This window comes from Theobroma umbraticum, unplaced genomic scaffold (assembly GCF_002168275.2).
Source record: "Theobroma umbraticum cultivar Fairchild unplaced genomic scaffold, ASM216827v3 scaffold_147.0, whole genome shotgun sequence".
Lineage (NCBI taxonomy): Eukaryota > Viridiplantae > Streptophyta > Magnoliopsida > Malvales > Malvaceae > Theobroma > Theobroma umbraticum.
In genome coordinates, this window is record NW_018397259.1 from 8,022,869 (window position 1) to 8,035,763 (window position 12,895).

Consider the following 12,895-nt stretch of genomic DNA (forward strand, 5'->3'; position numbering starts at 1 on the left):
TAAGGAATAGTTAAAGAATAATTATATAAAATTATAAATTAAATTATGACTCAAGTCGAAAAAAAAATTAATTTTTTTAAAATAAAATAAAATTATAATATAAGCTTGAGGGATACATAAATAAATTCACGAGGCACAACAGCCAAATAATGTTGAACAAGTTCTTGCCAACTGGCTTGGCCAAAAAGGAAATAAAAGAAGCTTCCTGCCTTAGCTAATAAAATGGGGCTTCACGCTTTCGTTAAGCTCTTTTTCTTACCGTCTGCATGCACCAATCTTTGTCCTCTCGTACACGTTACTTTCTTGTTATGGGATTACTCTTTTGACCAAAACTAAATTAACACTATTAAGAATCCGATAAGGCTTTGCTTTTGCTTTATACGTGTTAATCTCTTGTTTCTTCCCTTACTAAGTACCTTTTTGAATTTTAATTAACCAAATCTTTTGAATAATTTGAACGGACAACTAGGTAAAAGAAAATAATTAATTATAACGTTTTAAAAATGTCTATATATCAATAAGTTTTGCAAAATAAAAATACATGAAAATAAACTTATTATCTATAAACATATATATTATGTACGTTTCTTCATTCATTATTAATTAATTTTAAATTAAATATTTATTCATAAACTTTAATATAAAATCATAGCAACCGTTGTCTTTATTCAATGGTTTTGTTGTTAATTCAATGTCAAATACATGGGCTCTATATGCGAGTATTATGCACAAAAATATAAAAATATCTTTTCTAAGTTGGATTCAATATTTTCGAATTTAAATAATTTTTAAATAAAAATGTTAAAATTCAATTTATAAAATAAATAAATAAATGTGCTTATAAATTCGGTCTGCAGTCGTAGCCGGTTCTTCCAGATAAAGAGGAGACTTCTTCTCATTCATTCCACCGGCGCCCGTGGAAACGTAGCCCACAGGTAAAACAAATAAAACTACTCTCTTTCTTTTAGTAATTAACATCCCCATTTAACTTCATTAACCCTTAATTAATCACCTTATCCACCATTAATTAAAAAAAATTTTCACCTTATCCTACCTAACAATTTTCCCCAAACTACCCTCCCTTTAAAAAAAAATACAATGTGTTATAATTATGTTTTTTTATAACATATACTTTCAATTGCTTCATTAGAAACACAAGCCAACAGAAAACCGGAACAAATTTATTAGGCCACATGCCCCTTAATTAAAAATCAAGGTACACTAAAAATTTTTCACTTTTTTATTTTTTTTTCAACCTGGAAATTCTGTTATATCCAGAAGTGATGAATTGATTAATCTTCCATATTTACCCTTATCCTCTTCCTCTTGTTTGTTTTCCCGGAATTGTTCTTTGCTCTGATTATTTTTTTGGTGGGAAGGTGGGGGGTCTTGATGGTCATATTTGGATTTGTGGGGTAACCTTGAGAAACCCAAAGTTTAGAAAATGAATTACTACAACTTCTACTACTAATTATTGTTATTATTATTATTGTTATCATAAGAATAATCTTGATTTTTCTGTTGCATTTGGATTTGGTGCTTTTTTTTTTCCGTGGTGCCATTTGGGGTTTTAGGGTTAGGGTTAGGTTTAGATCTGTTTAAAATCGGATTCAGCTTTTTATTTTTTTCTTCTTAATAATTTTTTGTTTCCATTTTGGTGGTGTCAAATTTAGAATTTTTTTACTGGAATTTTTGTTTTTTTTGTTTTTTGCTCCGAAAATCTTGTGTAGTCAAAAGGACTTTTTCCAGCTGCTTTTAGTGAAGTGAAATTACAGAAATCTTTTGGATCAACAACATGTAAGCTCAATTTTTTTTGATTTTTTAATTTATGTAATTTTTTGGTTATTTTTTGCTGGCAATTTTTTTTTTGTGGTCTGATGATAACAAAATAGGAAACTAGAATTGTATGAGCTTTTATTTTATTTTATATTTGATGAGTGGTTTTGTTCTAAATTTTTTTTTGATCAAATTATTTGCTAGGGATCTTTTAGGGTTTAGGATTGTGAATTTATTTCATAGAGAAAGTAATCCATGAATTTACTCTTGGATTTAGCTGTAAATTTCTGTTTAGGTCTTATGATTTGATTTTGTATCAAGACAAAAAAAGCTGAAATATATGTTGATGAGTTTGATGTTCAACTTTATCTGTTGCATTTTTAGTTCCTAATAGTTACAAGTGATGGTTTTTGTTGATGACTCTTTCTGATCCTATATGGGCCTGCAATGGTGTTATTTTCATGTTATATTGAACTTTCTAGAAATAATCTTTTCAGAAATTTCATTGCATGGTTACTGATTTAAGGGATCATGATTTTGAAGGTAATGGAATCACTTAGATTTCAACTGTGGCATCAGTTCCAGGCTATTAAGAATGAGAATGAATGAAACACGTTGATGCACCTAATTAGGCTATATTAGTAATGTGGGCAGGAGTGGTATCATAATATATCTTAGGCTCTTGGATAACTTCAGGTAGTTAGTTGCAGAATCATATTTTTATTTTCATTCCACCTAGCATCTGTGGCATGATTCTAGGATTTGAGGGATTGACTTATGCATGGGACAAAGCGAATATAGTTTAACATTCTTGGACGTGTTAGACTCAGCAACATACTTTAATTTTGATGCTTACTAACATGGTGGAAATGAAACTTTATAGCAGGAATAAGGCTAGGGTATGAATCTTCTAGATTTTATATTATTTGATCTCTAGCTTGCTCTATCTGCTGAGGATAGGTCATAAAGTGGTTTAGAGAGTATCATATGCAATTGTCAGAACTAAATATGCTGCAATATAGCCTTCCTGGTTTCTTAGCATCGTATATCTTCGTATCTAAGTACTGTATTGTGTTTGTCTGGGCAAAACTTGAAATTTGATGTAACAATTATTGCGATGTTGATGTAATTTATGCTGATCTTATATGTACATAATTGCTTGATTTTGAATGGATGTGAAGCTTTCGGATTATGTTTGTCTATTTATTTTTTTAATTGCTTTGTATTCTGTGCAGATAAATGTTCACTTTATGGCAGTTCAGAATTATTGTTAGGATGTCAAATTACGCATTCTAAGTTGGGCTGCTGAATTGATTCTTTAATTTTTAAGGTAGGCATGTTTTTGAATTCAACTGTTTTTCTCATTTGAAAACAAAATGCAGTGGTTACAGTGTCACCTGTTGTTTTGTGTAGCAGTACTGATGGGGACAGAACTTATGAGGGTTTGTGTTAAAGAAGAGAACGATGACATTCCATCAGTTCCACCAGGTTTTGAGTCATATGCATCTTTTACCTTAAAGAGGGCACAAGATACTGAAAAACACGAGAGTGATAATATAATGTGCTGCTCAGCCCCTGCAAGTACATCCGAAACCAGTCCAGTTAAAAAGGAAACTGAGTTGGGCAATGGTGAAAACGCAAAGATTACAAGGTCTCTGAGGCATAGACCTTGGATAAACTATGGTCGATATGATAACAGTTCAGAAGAGGAGCCTGATTGTGGGAAGCTTGATCAAGTTAGTTTCTTCTTTTCTTGTTAAGTTGTTTTTCTTAGTTATTCTGTGACAAGGTTGTTCTGTTCTATAAAAGTTTTGGATGCTGATTTCAGAAATTTTAGCAAAACAACATGCTGTCCCCTTGTGAGAATGCTTCATCTTGGTAGTTTTATATATGGCATTCATTTTTGCAGAATCTAAGATTGAGACATAATCTTCCTAAAGGTGTTATCCGTGGATGTCCGGAGTGTAATGATTGCCAAAAGGTTAGTTTTCCAAATTCTTTTGCTCTTTTGTACTTTCCTAACTTTCACACCTTTCTCAATCTGCCTCAGGCAGCACCTTTCCTTTATGGTCCTTTATTTTCCACCATACTATTGTTATATTTATCAATTTGTAGCAGCAACATCTTAGTTGTAAGGAATGGAGTGGAAGTGCCTTGTAGTTGAGTTTTTGGCAGGATGACACGATGTCTAAATCATATGATTATGTAGCTTAAAGTGACAGCAAACTAACTGGTAATTGGAGGTCCATGAAGGAGCTGAACTTTATGCAATCCTGACTGTACAATTGATATGGCTGATATGCTATTTTCCTTTTTTAAGCATTGTCTTCAAATGTCAAGTCATTGATATGTAAAGTGTTGGAATAGGTAACTGCAAGATGGCATCCAGAAGAAGCATGTAGGCCAGACCTTGAGGATGCACCTGTATTCTACCCTACAGAAGAGGTATTTAATGTTTACAATATTTGAGTTTTTTGGATATCAAAATTTGCCTTGCTTTACTTGTTACTGTTATTTGTAAAGTCTGGAGTTCTACATTACCGAATTAAAATATCTTAACTGGCTTATAATGTTTCCTCAGGAGTTTGAAGATACTTTGAAGTATATAGCTAGTATACGACCAAGAGCAGAACAATATGGAATTTGTCGCATTGTTCCTCCATCTTCTTGGAAGCCTCCTTGTCCTCTTAAAGAAAAGAATATGTGGGAAAATTCTAGATTCGCTACTCGTGTGCAGAGGGTTGACAAGCTTCAGAATCGTGATTCAATGAGAAAAATGTCAAAAGTTAATAACAGTATGAGGAGGAAAAGGAGAAGATGCATGAGAATGGCTGTAGACTGTGGGTCTGATAGTGGAAGTATCTCAGGGTCTGCTGATGCTGGGTTTTGCGAAGTTGAGAGGTTTGGGTTTGAACCTGGTCCAGAGTTTACTCTGGATAAATTTCAGAAGTATGCAGATGATTTCAAGGCACAGTACTTTAGGAGGAGGGAAAATGGTGTGGATATGGAAGGTAGAATGACCATTCTTCAAGAGCACCATGAGCCTTCAGTTGAGAATATTGAGGGTGAATACTGGCGGGTAGTGGAGAAAGCAACAGAGGAAATAGAGGTAGGATTTGTGATTTGGAAAAAAATCACTGTTCCCTTCTGTTGATTAATTTACTTAGTGCATGATTGGCCTATCTATTGGAGCTGCTTTCTTACACCAGAAAGCTATGGTTTGGCCAAGTGGGGGTTTGGAAACCCTTTTTTTTAGCTTTCGTAAAAGTTGAAAATGAGTTTCTGTTGGCTAAGCTTAATTTCAAATCTGAGATTCCAGAAAGTAACAATGGGAAACTGCTGGACAAAGTGAATGAAGTTCTTGAGTGGACAAAAGAAAAATGGTTTTACTTATTTTAAACAATTTCATTCTGATAGTGTTTTCGTAAAAGCTTTACATCAACAAAACGTTTTCTTTTTACAGCTCCAACCAGGCCAAATAAGCTCCAATTGTTTTTGTTGTCTGCCCTATTATTTCTTCTCTTTAAAACTAGTTGCAAGGAGGAGTTGCTAATTCTTATGCGCCTTTACTTTTTCAGGTCTTATATGGGGCTGATCTGGAGACGGGGGTTTTTGGCAGTGGGTTTCCCAAGAAGCCCAGTCAAGTTGAATTTGTTTCAAATGAAAAGTACATAAAATCAGGCTGGAACTTAAATAACTTTCCCAGGCTTCCTGGATCTGTTCTCTCTTATGAAAGCAGTGATATTTCTGGGGTTCTGGTTCCCTGGTTGTATGTTGGAATGTGCTTTTCCTCCTTTTGCTGGGTAAGACTTCTAGGACTGTAAACCTCTTTTCCCCTTGTATGAGTTGAGCTCTCGAGGTCCAATATTTTATTTTCTTTGATAATTTTGCAGTAGCCCAGCTAGTGAACAGTGAAATGCTTGTCTATTTATTCTCTTTGGGTGACTTTGTACCTCCAGTACGTTCTCCCATGTATCTTGTGCTTGTAATATGGCATGGTAAGAACAGTTGGTATGCCTGAAAAATGTTCAGATCCTGGCTGAAATAAGGTGCAGATGTAAAAATATGTGTGCATTTGTTGCCAAAATGGTGGAAGAAACCCTTAACAAAATTTTAAGCCACTTAGGCCACAATGCAGAGTTTTGTTGATTTTGTTTTTTGCTTTTAGGTGTTAGCCAATAAATGATTTCTTTGAACTCACATTTAAGGCTATTACTTACTAATTGTACATGCAGAACTTTTTTTTTTCTTATGCAGCTGTTTACAATCAAAGGATGACCCATGGATGCTAATGATTGCTAATTCTTTTTTTCTGTAATTTGTTTTATATGGATGCAACCAGCATGTTGAAGATCACCATCTATACTCACTAAATTACATGCATTGGGGTGCTCCAAAAATTTGGTATGGTGTCCCTGGAAAGGATGCTTCTAAACTGGAGGAGGCTATGAGAAAGCATTTGCCTGACCTTTTTGACGAACAACCTGACTTGCTTCATAAACTGGTGAGCTAAAAGTTTTAGGATATGGTGTTTTTTAGCTAAGGGCAAATTTATCCAACTATTTCCGAGCATGTCAATTGGTACTAAGAAGCCAAATGTATCAAAAGATACTCTTGCTTCCTAAATTTAAGTGGTCAGGTAATTATAATAGCTCATTATGGGGACAACAATTTTACTTGGATCAGCCATTTTGTTGGTGGCTTGGTAAGGCTTAACACTAAAATTTGTGTTAGGAACCGTTATTGCCGGTATTCCTTGAATGTTTGAGCCAAGTTCTGGTTCAAGCATGAAGGATTTGTAAACTGTTACCTGAAATACTTTAAATTAATATATATATATATATATATATATAGAGAGAGAGAGAGAGAGAGAGAGGGAGAGAGGACCTATACCATCTCTAGCTCTTTCCATGTTGGGATATGAGAGAGAGGCTAGGGTACTTCTTCGGTTCATTGTCTTTAGTATATAGTACTTAAAAGGAAATGAATGGAGTCAATGCATAACCAATCTGTACACGTGTTGGGTTCATGTTGCAAATGTAGTGGATGCTTTGTAATGACTGTTCCTGGTTCCATGGTACAGAAGATGACTCTCAAGTTGTAATCTATAGTTCATTATGATTTTATTGATAACAGCTCTTTTTCTCATGTATGATTAATTATTGTAATATTACTTCACAATACCAATTATGCCCTGAATATCATCCTTTCCTGCAGGTCACTCAGCTTTCCCCTTCCATACTAAAGTCTGAAGGGGTACCTGTCTATCGGTGTGTTCAGAATGCTGGAGAGTTTGTTCTGACCTTCCCTAGAGCATATCATGCGGGGTTCAACTGTGGTTTCAATTGCGCTGAGGCAGTAAATGTAGCTCCTGTTGACTGGTTGCCTCACGGACAGATCGCTATTGAGCTATACCGTGAACAGGGAAGAAAAACTTCCATCTCACATGATAAACTGTTGCTTGGAGCAGCAAGGGAAGCAGTCAAAGCCCACTGGGAGCTCAATTTATTGAAGAAGTACACTTCTGATAACATAAGGTGGAAAGATATGTGTGGAAAGGGTGGAGTCTTAGCTAAAACTCTCAAGGTAAGTTTTATGTCCATTTGTCTTTGTGCTGGTTCATAGGGTGGGATTTTAGTAATTCATACTTAGTCAGTTCAGAATCTCTGTAGATGATCTGGATGTGAGTTGGGATGCCTATTGCTGAAAGTTGAATTGTGTTAATTTCATTTTTAAGCTGTGATTATGAGCTTACCTAATGTTTGGTAAACTTTTAATGTGATTTTGGGTTGGTCCAATCTGTGGAGAATTGTTGATCCCAAATCTCTGATAATTTGAGGATAAGAAGCTTGTGATTATGAGCTCTAATGTTTTTTGTGCACATGCGTGCATGTATACTTCCTGCTTATTGTAAATGTACATGTAGATACATAACCATATTATGCAGTATGTGTATGTAAAATTTGTTTTGTACAAAATATATACGGTTATCACTGGATTGGGATCTAGTATTCAATTGCAGAATTACTTAAGGTCAATTTTATGTTGTTTATTAATTCAATATTTCTAGTCATTAATTTAATATGATTTCAAGTCAAATTCTGAAGTCGAGTATCTTGTAATTGTTATCTTTTATGATAATATTTAAAATGTACACTTATTAGCGCGTATATGTAACGCTTATATTACCTTGAGTTGCTTTCTTTTGACTTTTTATATTTTTCTTGTTCGCAGACCCGCGTTGAGATGGAGCATCGAAGGAGGGAAGTTCTTTGCAGTTCCTCTCTGGCTGTGAAAATGGAGAGCAATTTTGATGCTACCAGCGAGAGAGAATGCAGTATATGTTTTTTTGATTTGCACCTTTCTGCAGCAGGTTGTCATTGCTCCCCTGATAGATATGCATGCCTGAATCATGCAAAACAATTCTGTTCATGCGCTAGGGGTGCCAAAATTTTCCTTTTCCGTTATGACATAAATGAATTAAATATCCTTGTTGAGGCATTGGAAGGAAAACTAAGTGCAGTATATAGGTGGGCAAGACTAGACCTTGGGCTGGCCCTGAGTTCATATGTCTCCAGAGACAATATGCTGGGTGCTAAATTATCCCATGCCCCAGGAGTAATACCTAAAGAGGTGCAATCACAACCATCAGTTAATTCCGTCAAAGATTTGCCAGGAGAAGAAATGTCGAAAGACAAGCCCTTGATTTTATCTCAGATCTCTGCTCAGATGTTATTGCTACAAAGAAATAAACTACCAGAGGCTGCATTACCATCAAAAGTTTCAAATGCTAAGTTGAAGAAAGAGGAAACCATTCTTTCTGCGTCAAATTTAAGAATGCCTGTTTGCCACTTCTCCCAGGAACATAGGCCATCTGCTGGAGGCAAAACGGCTGGAGAAAGTAGAGTGAAGAAACCTTCAGCTCCGGCAGATGATAACATTATTCTTCTTAGCGATGATGAAGGTGATGAGCCAAAGAAACCAGTTTCAGAAAGACCAAAAGAACATTTTATTGCAAAGCAGTCAGAAGTTTCACTGAGGCTGGCACCATCTGGCGAAGCGATCACATGTAATTTTAATAATGAGCCTATCTTAACCACCCCTCTGACTGATGCTGCAGTTATGAATCAAAGGGATGCCAGTTCCCCTGATGTACAAAGGAATAGTTGTACATCTCATTATTCTCAAGTGAAAGATGAGCATGCTGGAAATGATATTACATTGTTTGGATATAATCACCAGAATATTTCTTGTCATTTAGACTCCGCCATTGCAGAATCTGGTAGAAATGTTCAGGATTCTTGTAATAGTACGGAGATGTATAATAACAATAATAATCTTGTGACTGTTGAAAGCAACCTTCAGCATCTGCTGCCATTGGAAAGTGAAAAGTTGGGAGCCATTGCCTCTGCAAATTTAGTTGACAATGCAAGAGCTAATGTAGGAGGGCCGTCTTGCTCTCAAAATAATCTGGACAGAAACTTCCGGCAGAAAGGACCTCGCATTGCTAAGGTAGTGCGCAGGATCAACTGCAATGTTGAGCCACTGGAATTTGGAGTTGTTCTCTCTGGGAATTTTTGGTGTAACAGCCAGGCCATTTTTCCTAAAGGTATGTTGTATTTGTGGTCTATTAAGACTGGTGCATGACAAAATGCTAAGTATGGCTAGCTAGATGTATTTACTTGTTTATTCTAATTAATGCAGGATTTAAGAGCCGGGTTAGGTATATAAGCGTTTTAGATCCAACAAATATGGCATACTATGTCTCAGAAATTCTGGATGCAGGGAGGGATGGACCTTTGTTCATGGTAATTTAAATTTGTTATAGTATCAACTCTGTTTTATCAGTTAGACATTTCTATCTCTTTCCAGTTCATGTTTCAAGTTATATAATATCAGAACAAGTGGTCATAGTGTTTTGCACTCGTATCCCTTCATAATTTTTGGGCAATTTAAGAAATTCATAGCTGATATGGACAGATTTATTTTTGTCACTGAATTGGTTCTGATGTTCATTGTGTTTATTTTTTTGCTAATAGTCAGAAAGAAATTGATGAGTGCTATGTAATCTTAACATTATGTGATTGATAGGCAGAGTTGACAAATCTTGCCATCAGAGCTACTGGAAAACCAGTTACTTCTCTCATCGCAGACTTGATTGTTAAAAATAGTAGTATAACTTTCTAGACATTACTACATGAAGCGCTTGCTATCACCTTGCACCTGAAATTTTTCTTCCTCCATCTAGTGTAAAGAATTAACATATTTGTTGTATTAAAAGAAAAAAGTTTTAAATTCTGTTTCCCAAGTCGTCTTCCAACTTAGTTTTGCATTATGTTTTGGTTAGAGCAAAGTAAGCAAGAAATGGCCAGAAATGTATGAGTTTTTAACCATGCGTTGCCTTAATTTTGATTTGATTTCAGGTTTCTGTGGAGCTTTGTCCCAGTGAAGTCTTCATCCATGTTTCCGCTGCCAGATGCTGGGAGATGGTGAGGGAGAAAGTGAATCAAGAGATCACAAAGCAGCATAGACTAGGAAGGACCAACCTCCCACCATTACAGCCTCCCGGAAGCCTAGATGGCTTTGAGATGTTTGGTTTTTCTTCACCAGCAATCGTGCAGGTAACTTTGTAGAATTTGTTATGTGATTCTTGCCCTTGGTGCAAGTTCCTTCATGTTTTTCTCTATCCCCATCCAACCACCATTTTTATTTTGGTTTTATGAAGTGTGGTTACCAGTTTCTAGGATCTGGGGATAACTTCAAAGATAATCCCAAGAGTCCAATCTGATTTCTGTGCATACTGTCAGTTCTTAGCATCACACCTTAAGAGTTATTTGGTTTCCTGTTGTTATGGAAAGTTAGCCAACTAACAACTAGTTTATCTGAACTGTTTCTCTCCCTATCCCGTGGTATATTGTCTTTCAATGGCCTAACAACTCTAGTCATAGCGTGTGCTTTATTTTAATTATGATGTAAAACTCATCTTTTTACATCATTACATAAAACAGGCCATTGAGGCAATGGATCGAAGTCGAGTTTGTACAGAGTATTGGGACTCTCGGCCTTACTCACGGCCTCGAGTGCAGATTCTACAACATTCTCAGCTCCCTGATAATGGTGGGAACTTATTTAGGACATCTGGGGAACAAAGGAATGCAGGGGCTCCTCGCAACAATTGCTTGCCCGGTGGAGTTGACACAATTCTCAGAGGCCTGTTCAAGAAGGCCAACTCTGAAGAATTACACTCGCTTTGTAGCATTTTAAGTGACAAAAGGGCACCCATGGATGTAGACCGTGTGGCTGGACTCCTTAATGAAGAGATTCACCGTCGTCCTGGATGATTGAAATTTTTTTTCTGGTCGCATGCGCATTGGAGATCAAACTTGGGGGATTCCATTTTTCCACTTCTTTCATCTCTGTAAATTCCGGTGTCTGGTTTTCATGCTGCACGTACAGCTTTCATTCAATCCGTCAATTCTTTCGGGTAGGAAACATTGATAAAACAACAAAATAGGTTATTTTTGCATCCTGACTATTGTAGCATAAACAAGTCCAGAAATTCAACTGGTGGAATCTCACTGCCTCTGTCATTTGGCATTATCCAGTCATCGATAAGAGGTAACCGTTATCCACTTCTACAAATTTTTGTTGATCTTGAGTTGTAGTTTTAGCTTCATACACAGTGTTAATAAAAACAAAGCCCCTTCTAACTGCAATTTTTCGTACTGTATTACGTTTGCTTAGTCTATATTTATGGTCAATTTTCCCCACTTGCACATGGCCCGAAGGAGACAAGTAACAGGATTATCATGGTAATGGGATTATCCTGTGTTTGGAGGAAAAGAAAAAGAAAAAATACATTAGGTAAGGTGGGGTCAAATATTGGCACAAGGGCCTTTTGAAAATTAGCTTAGACTGCTCAACTGTCTGTCAGATAGTGATAGACTGATTGTTGGGTCATTGTTTCGGGGTAGAAAGGCTGATGGGTCACTGACTCCCTGCCCAAATTGTTCCTTGGACCTTGACTGCTTAAACACACACTTGCTTCCCATTTCCTTTCATCTTATCAACAAATCTTAATATCCATTCATCTTATCATATTTATGTATGTTTGTTAAGGATCTCATCTTTTTGGACTAATTTGATAAATTTAGCTAAGTGTTTTACAAAATCAATAATGTTAAATTTTTAATAAAAAAACAATGATATCTAAAATTTTGAACTTCAATTTTCAAATTTTTCTTCAAAGGGAAAGATGGGAAGCCTACATCAAAGAGCATATCAAGTCAACTTGTGTGATAAAGTGATAACAACTAAAGCAACTCTTGAGAAAGTTACGAAATATCACTTAAATATCAAGAATGTTAATTTTTTAATCAATGAAGGTGAGAAGGTAAAGTAACTCTGCAAGCAATACATCCAGGTAGTCTAGTAAAAAGGTTAAAAAGGCTATCTTCTATAACAACAGTTATTTCCACTTTCGTCTACTTCCTTAGAAAGATCCTCTATTGCTCATTTCTTAATTCTTTAAAGCCTCCATCCCCTCCTTTGTGTTTTTGTTTGTAAATTGTGGATGATTGATGGATACAATTTGACAATAACAAAGGTGGTGCATGCATTATGTAAATCAAGAATTTAACGCTTGCCTTGGTTGTACATTTGCACTCATAGCTCTTGAACTTTATGCCGACAATTTATATTTGCGTTTTTAATTTCCAAGCCTTTTACTTCTTGTCCGTCACTCTTTTTAAAGGAAGGATTTTTATTGTTTTATGAGTTTTTTTGCACCTTCGTAGGTTGATGTTTTTTTATATATAAATAAGTAAAAAAAGAGTTGTAAATATCTCAACCAATAATAGAATTTGGATCATTATTGGATCTGGGTCATGGATTTTGTATAAATTTTTATTTATGTAGCAATGCGTTGTTTTTCTAAAACAAAAAATGTTTTGCCTACCGAAGTTATCGAAAAAATAGAAATTTGTTGCGGAAATTTTTAACGGTGAAGATGTTGTCCATTCAATGAATATTGTCAAAACATTTCTTTTTTAAGTTATTATTATTATTATTATATATAAAATTTGAGATATATAATGTGACCACCTTTTTAATTTCTTCT

General features: G+C 35.5%; 1 protein-coding gene across 5 annotated transcripts; it reads left to right on the top strand.

The window, feature by feature from the left end:
- Positions 1-913: 913 nt before the first annotated feature.
- PKDM7D (Transcription factor jumonji (jmj) family protein / zinc finger (C5HC2 type) family protein) lies at positions 914-11,509 on the top strand. 5 transcript variants are annotated; one of them, XM_021426203.2, is made up of 13 exons: positions 914-935; positions 3,012-3,106; positions 3,193-3,512; positions 3,686-3,757; positions 4,144-4,221; positions 4,358-4,885; positions 5,355-5,579; positions 6,119-6,280; positions 6,994-7,362; positions 8,011-9,385; positions 9,481-9,584; positions 10,200-10,397; positions 10,785-11,509. In XM_021426203.2, exons 3-13 carry the CDS (start codon positions 3,198-3,200, stop codon positions 11,115-11,117), a joined length of 3,759 nt encoding a protein of 1,252 aa, XP_021281878.1. In that variant the 5' UTR covers positions 914-935; positions 3,012-3,106; positions 3,193-3,197; the 3' UTR covers positions 11,118-11,509. The 5 variants fall into 5 exon arrangements, with proteins under 5 accessions (XP_021281878.1, XP_021281875.1, XP_021281877.1 ...); XM_021426200.2 differs by lacking the exon at positions 914-935 and adding an exon at positions 1,132-1,216 and having other exon boundaries at positions 3,190-3,512; XM_021426202.2 differs by lacking the exon at positions 914-935 and adding an exon at positions 1,132-1,216.
- Positions 11,510-12,895: the final 1,386 nt, after the last annotated feature.

Excerpts from the sequence above, each read along its gene's own strand:
- PKDM7D (XM_021426203.2), top strand. The coding sequence starts at position 3,198 with ATGGGGACAGAACTTATGAGGGTTTGTGTTAAAGAAGAGAACGATGAC. Across the intron at positions 4,222-4,357 it reads TATTCTACCCTACAGAAGAG|GAGTTTGAAGATACTTTGAA; the intron begins GTATTTAATGTT and ends ATGTTTCCTCAG. Across the intron at positions 9,585-10,199 it reads GGGATGGACCTTTGTTCATG|GTTTCTGTGGAGCTTTGTCC; the intron begins GTAATTTAAATT and ends ATTTGATTTCAG.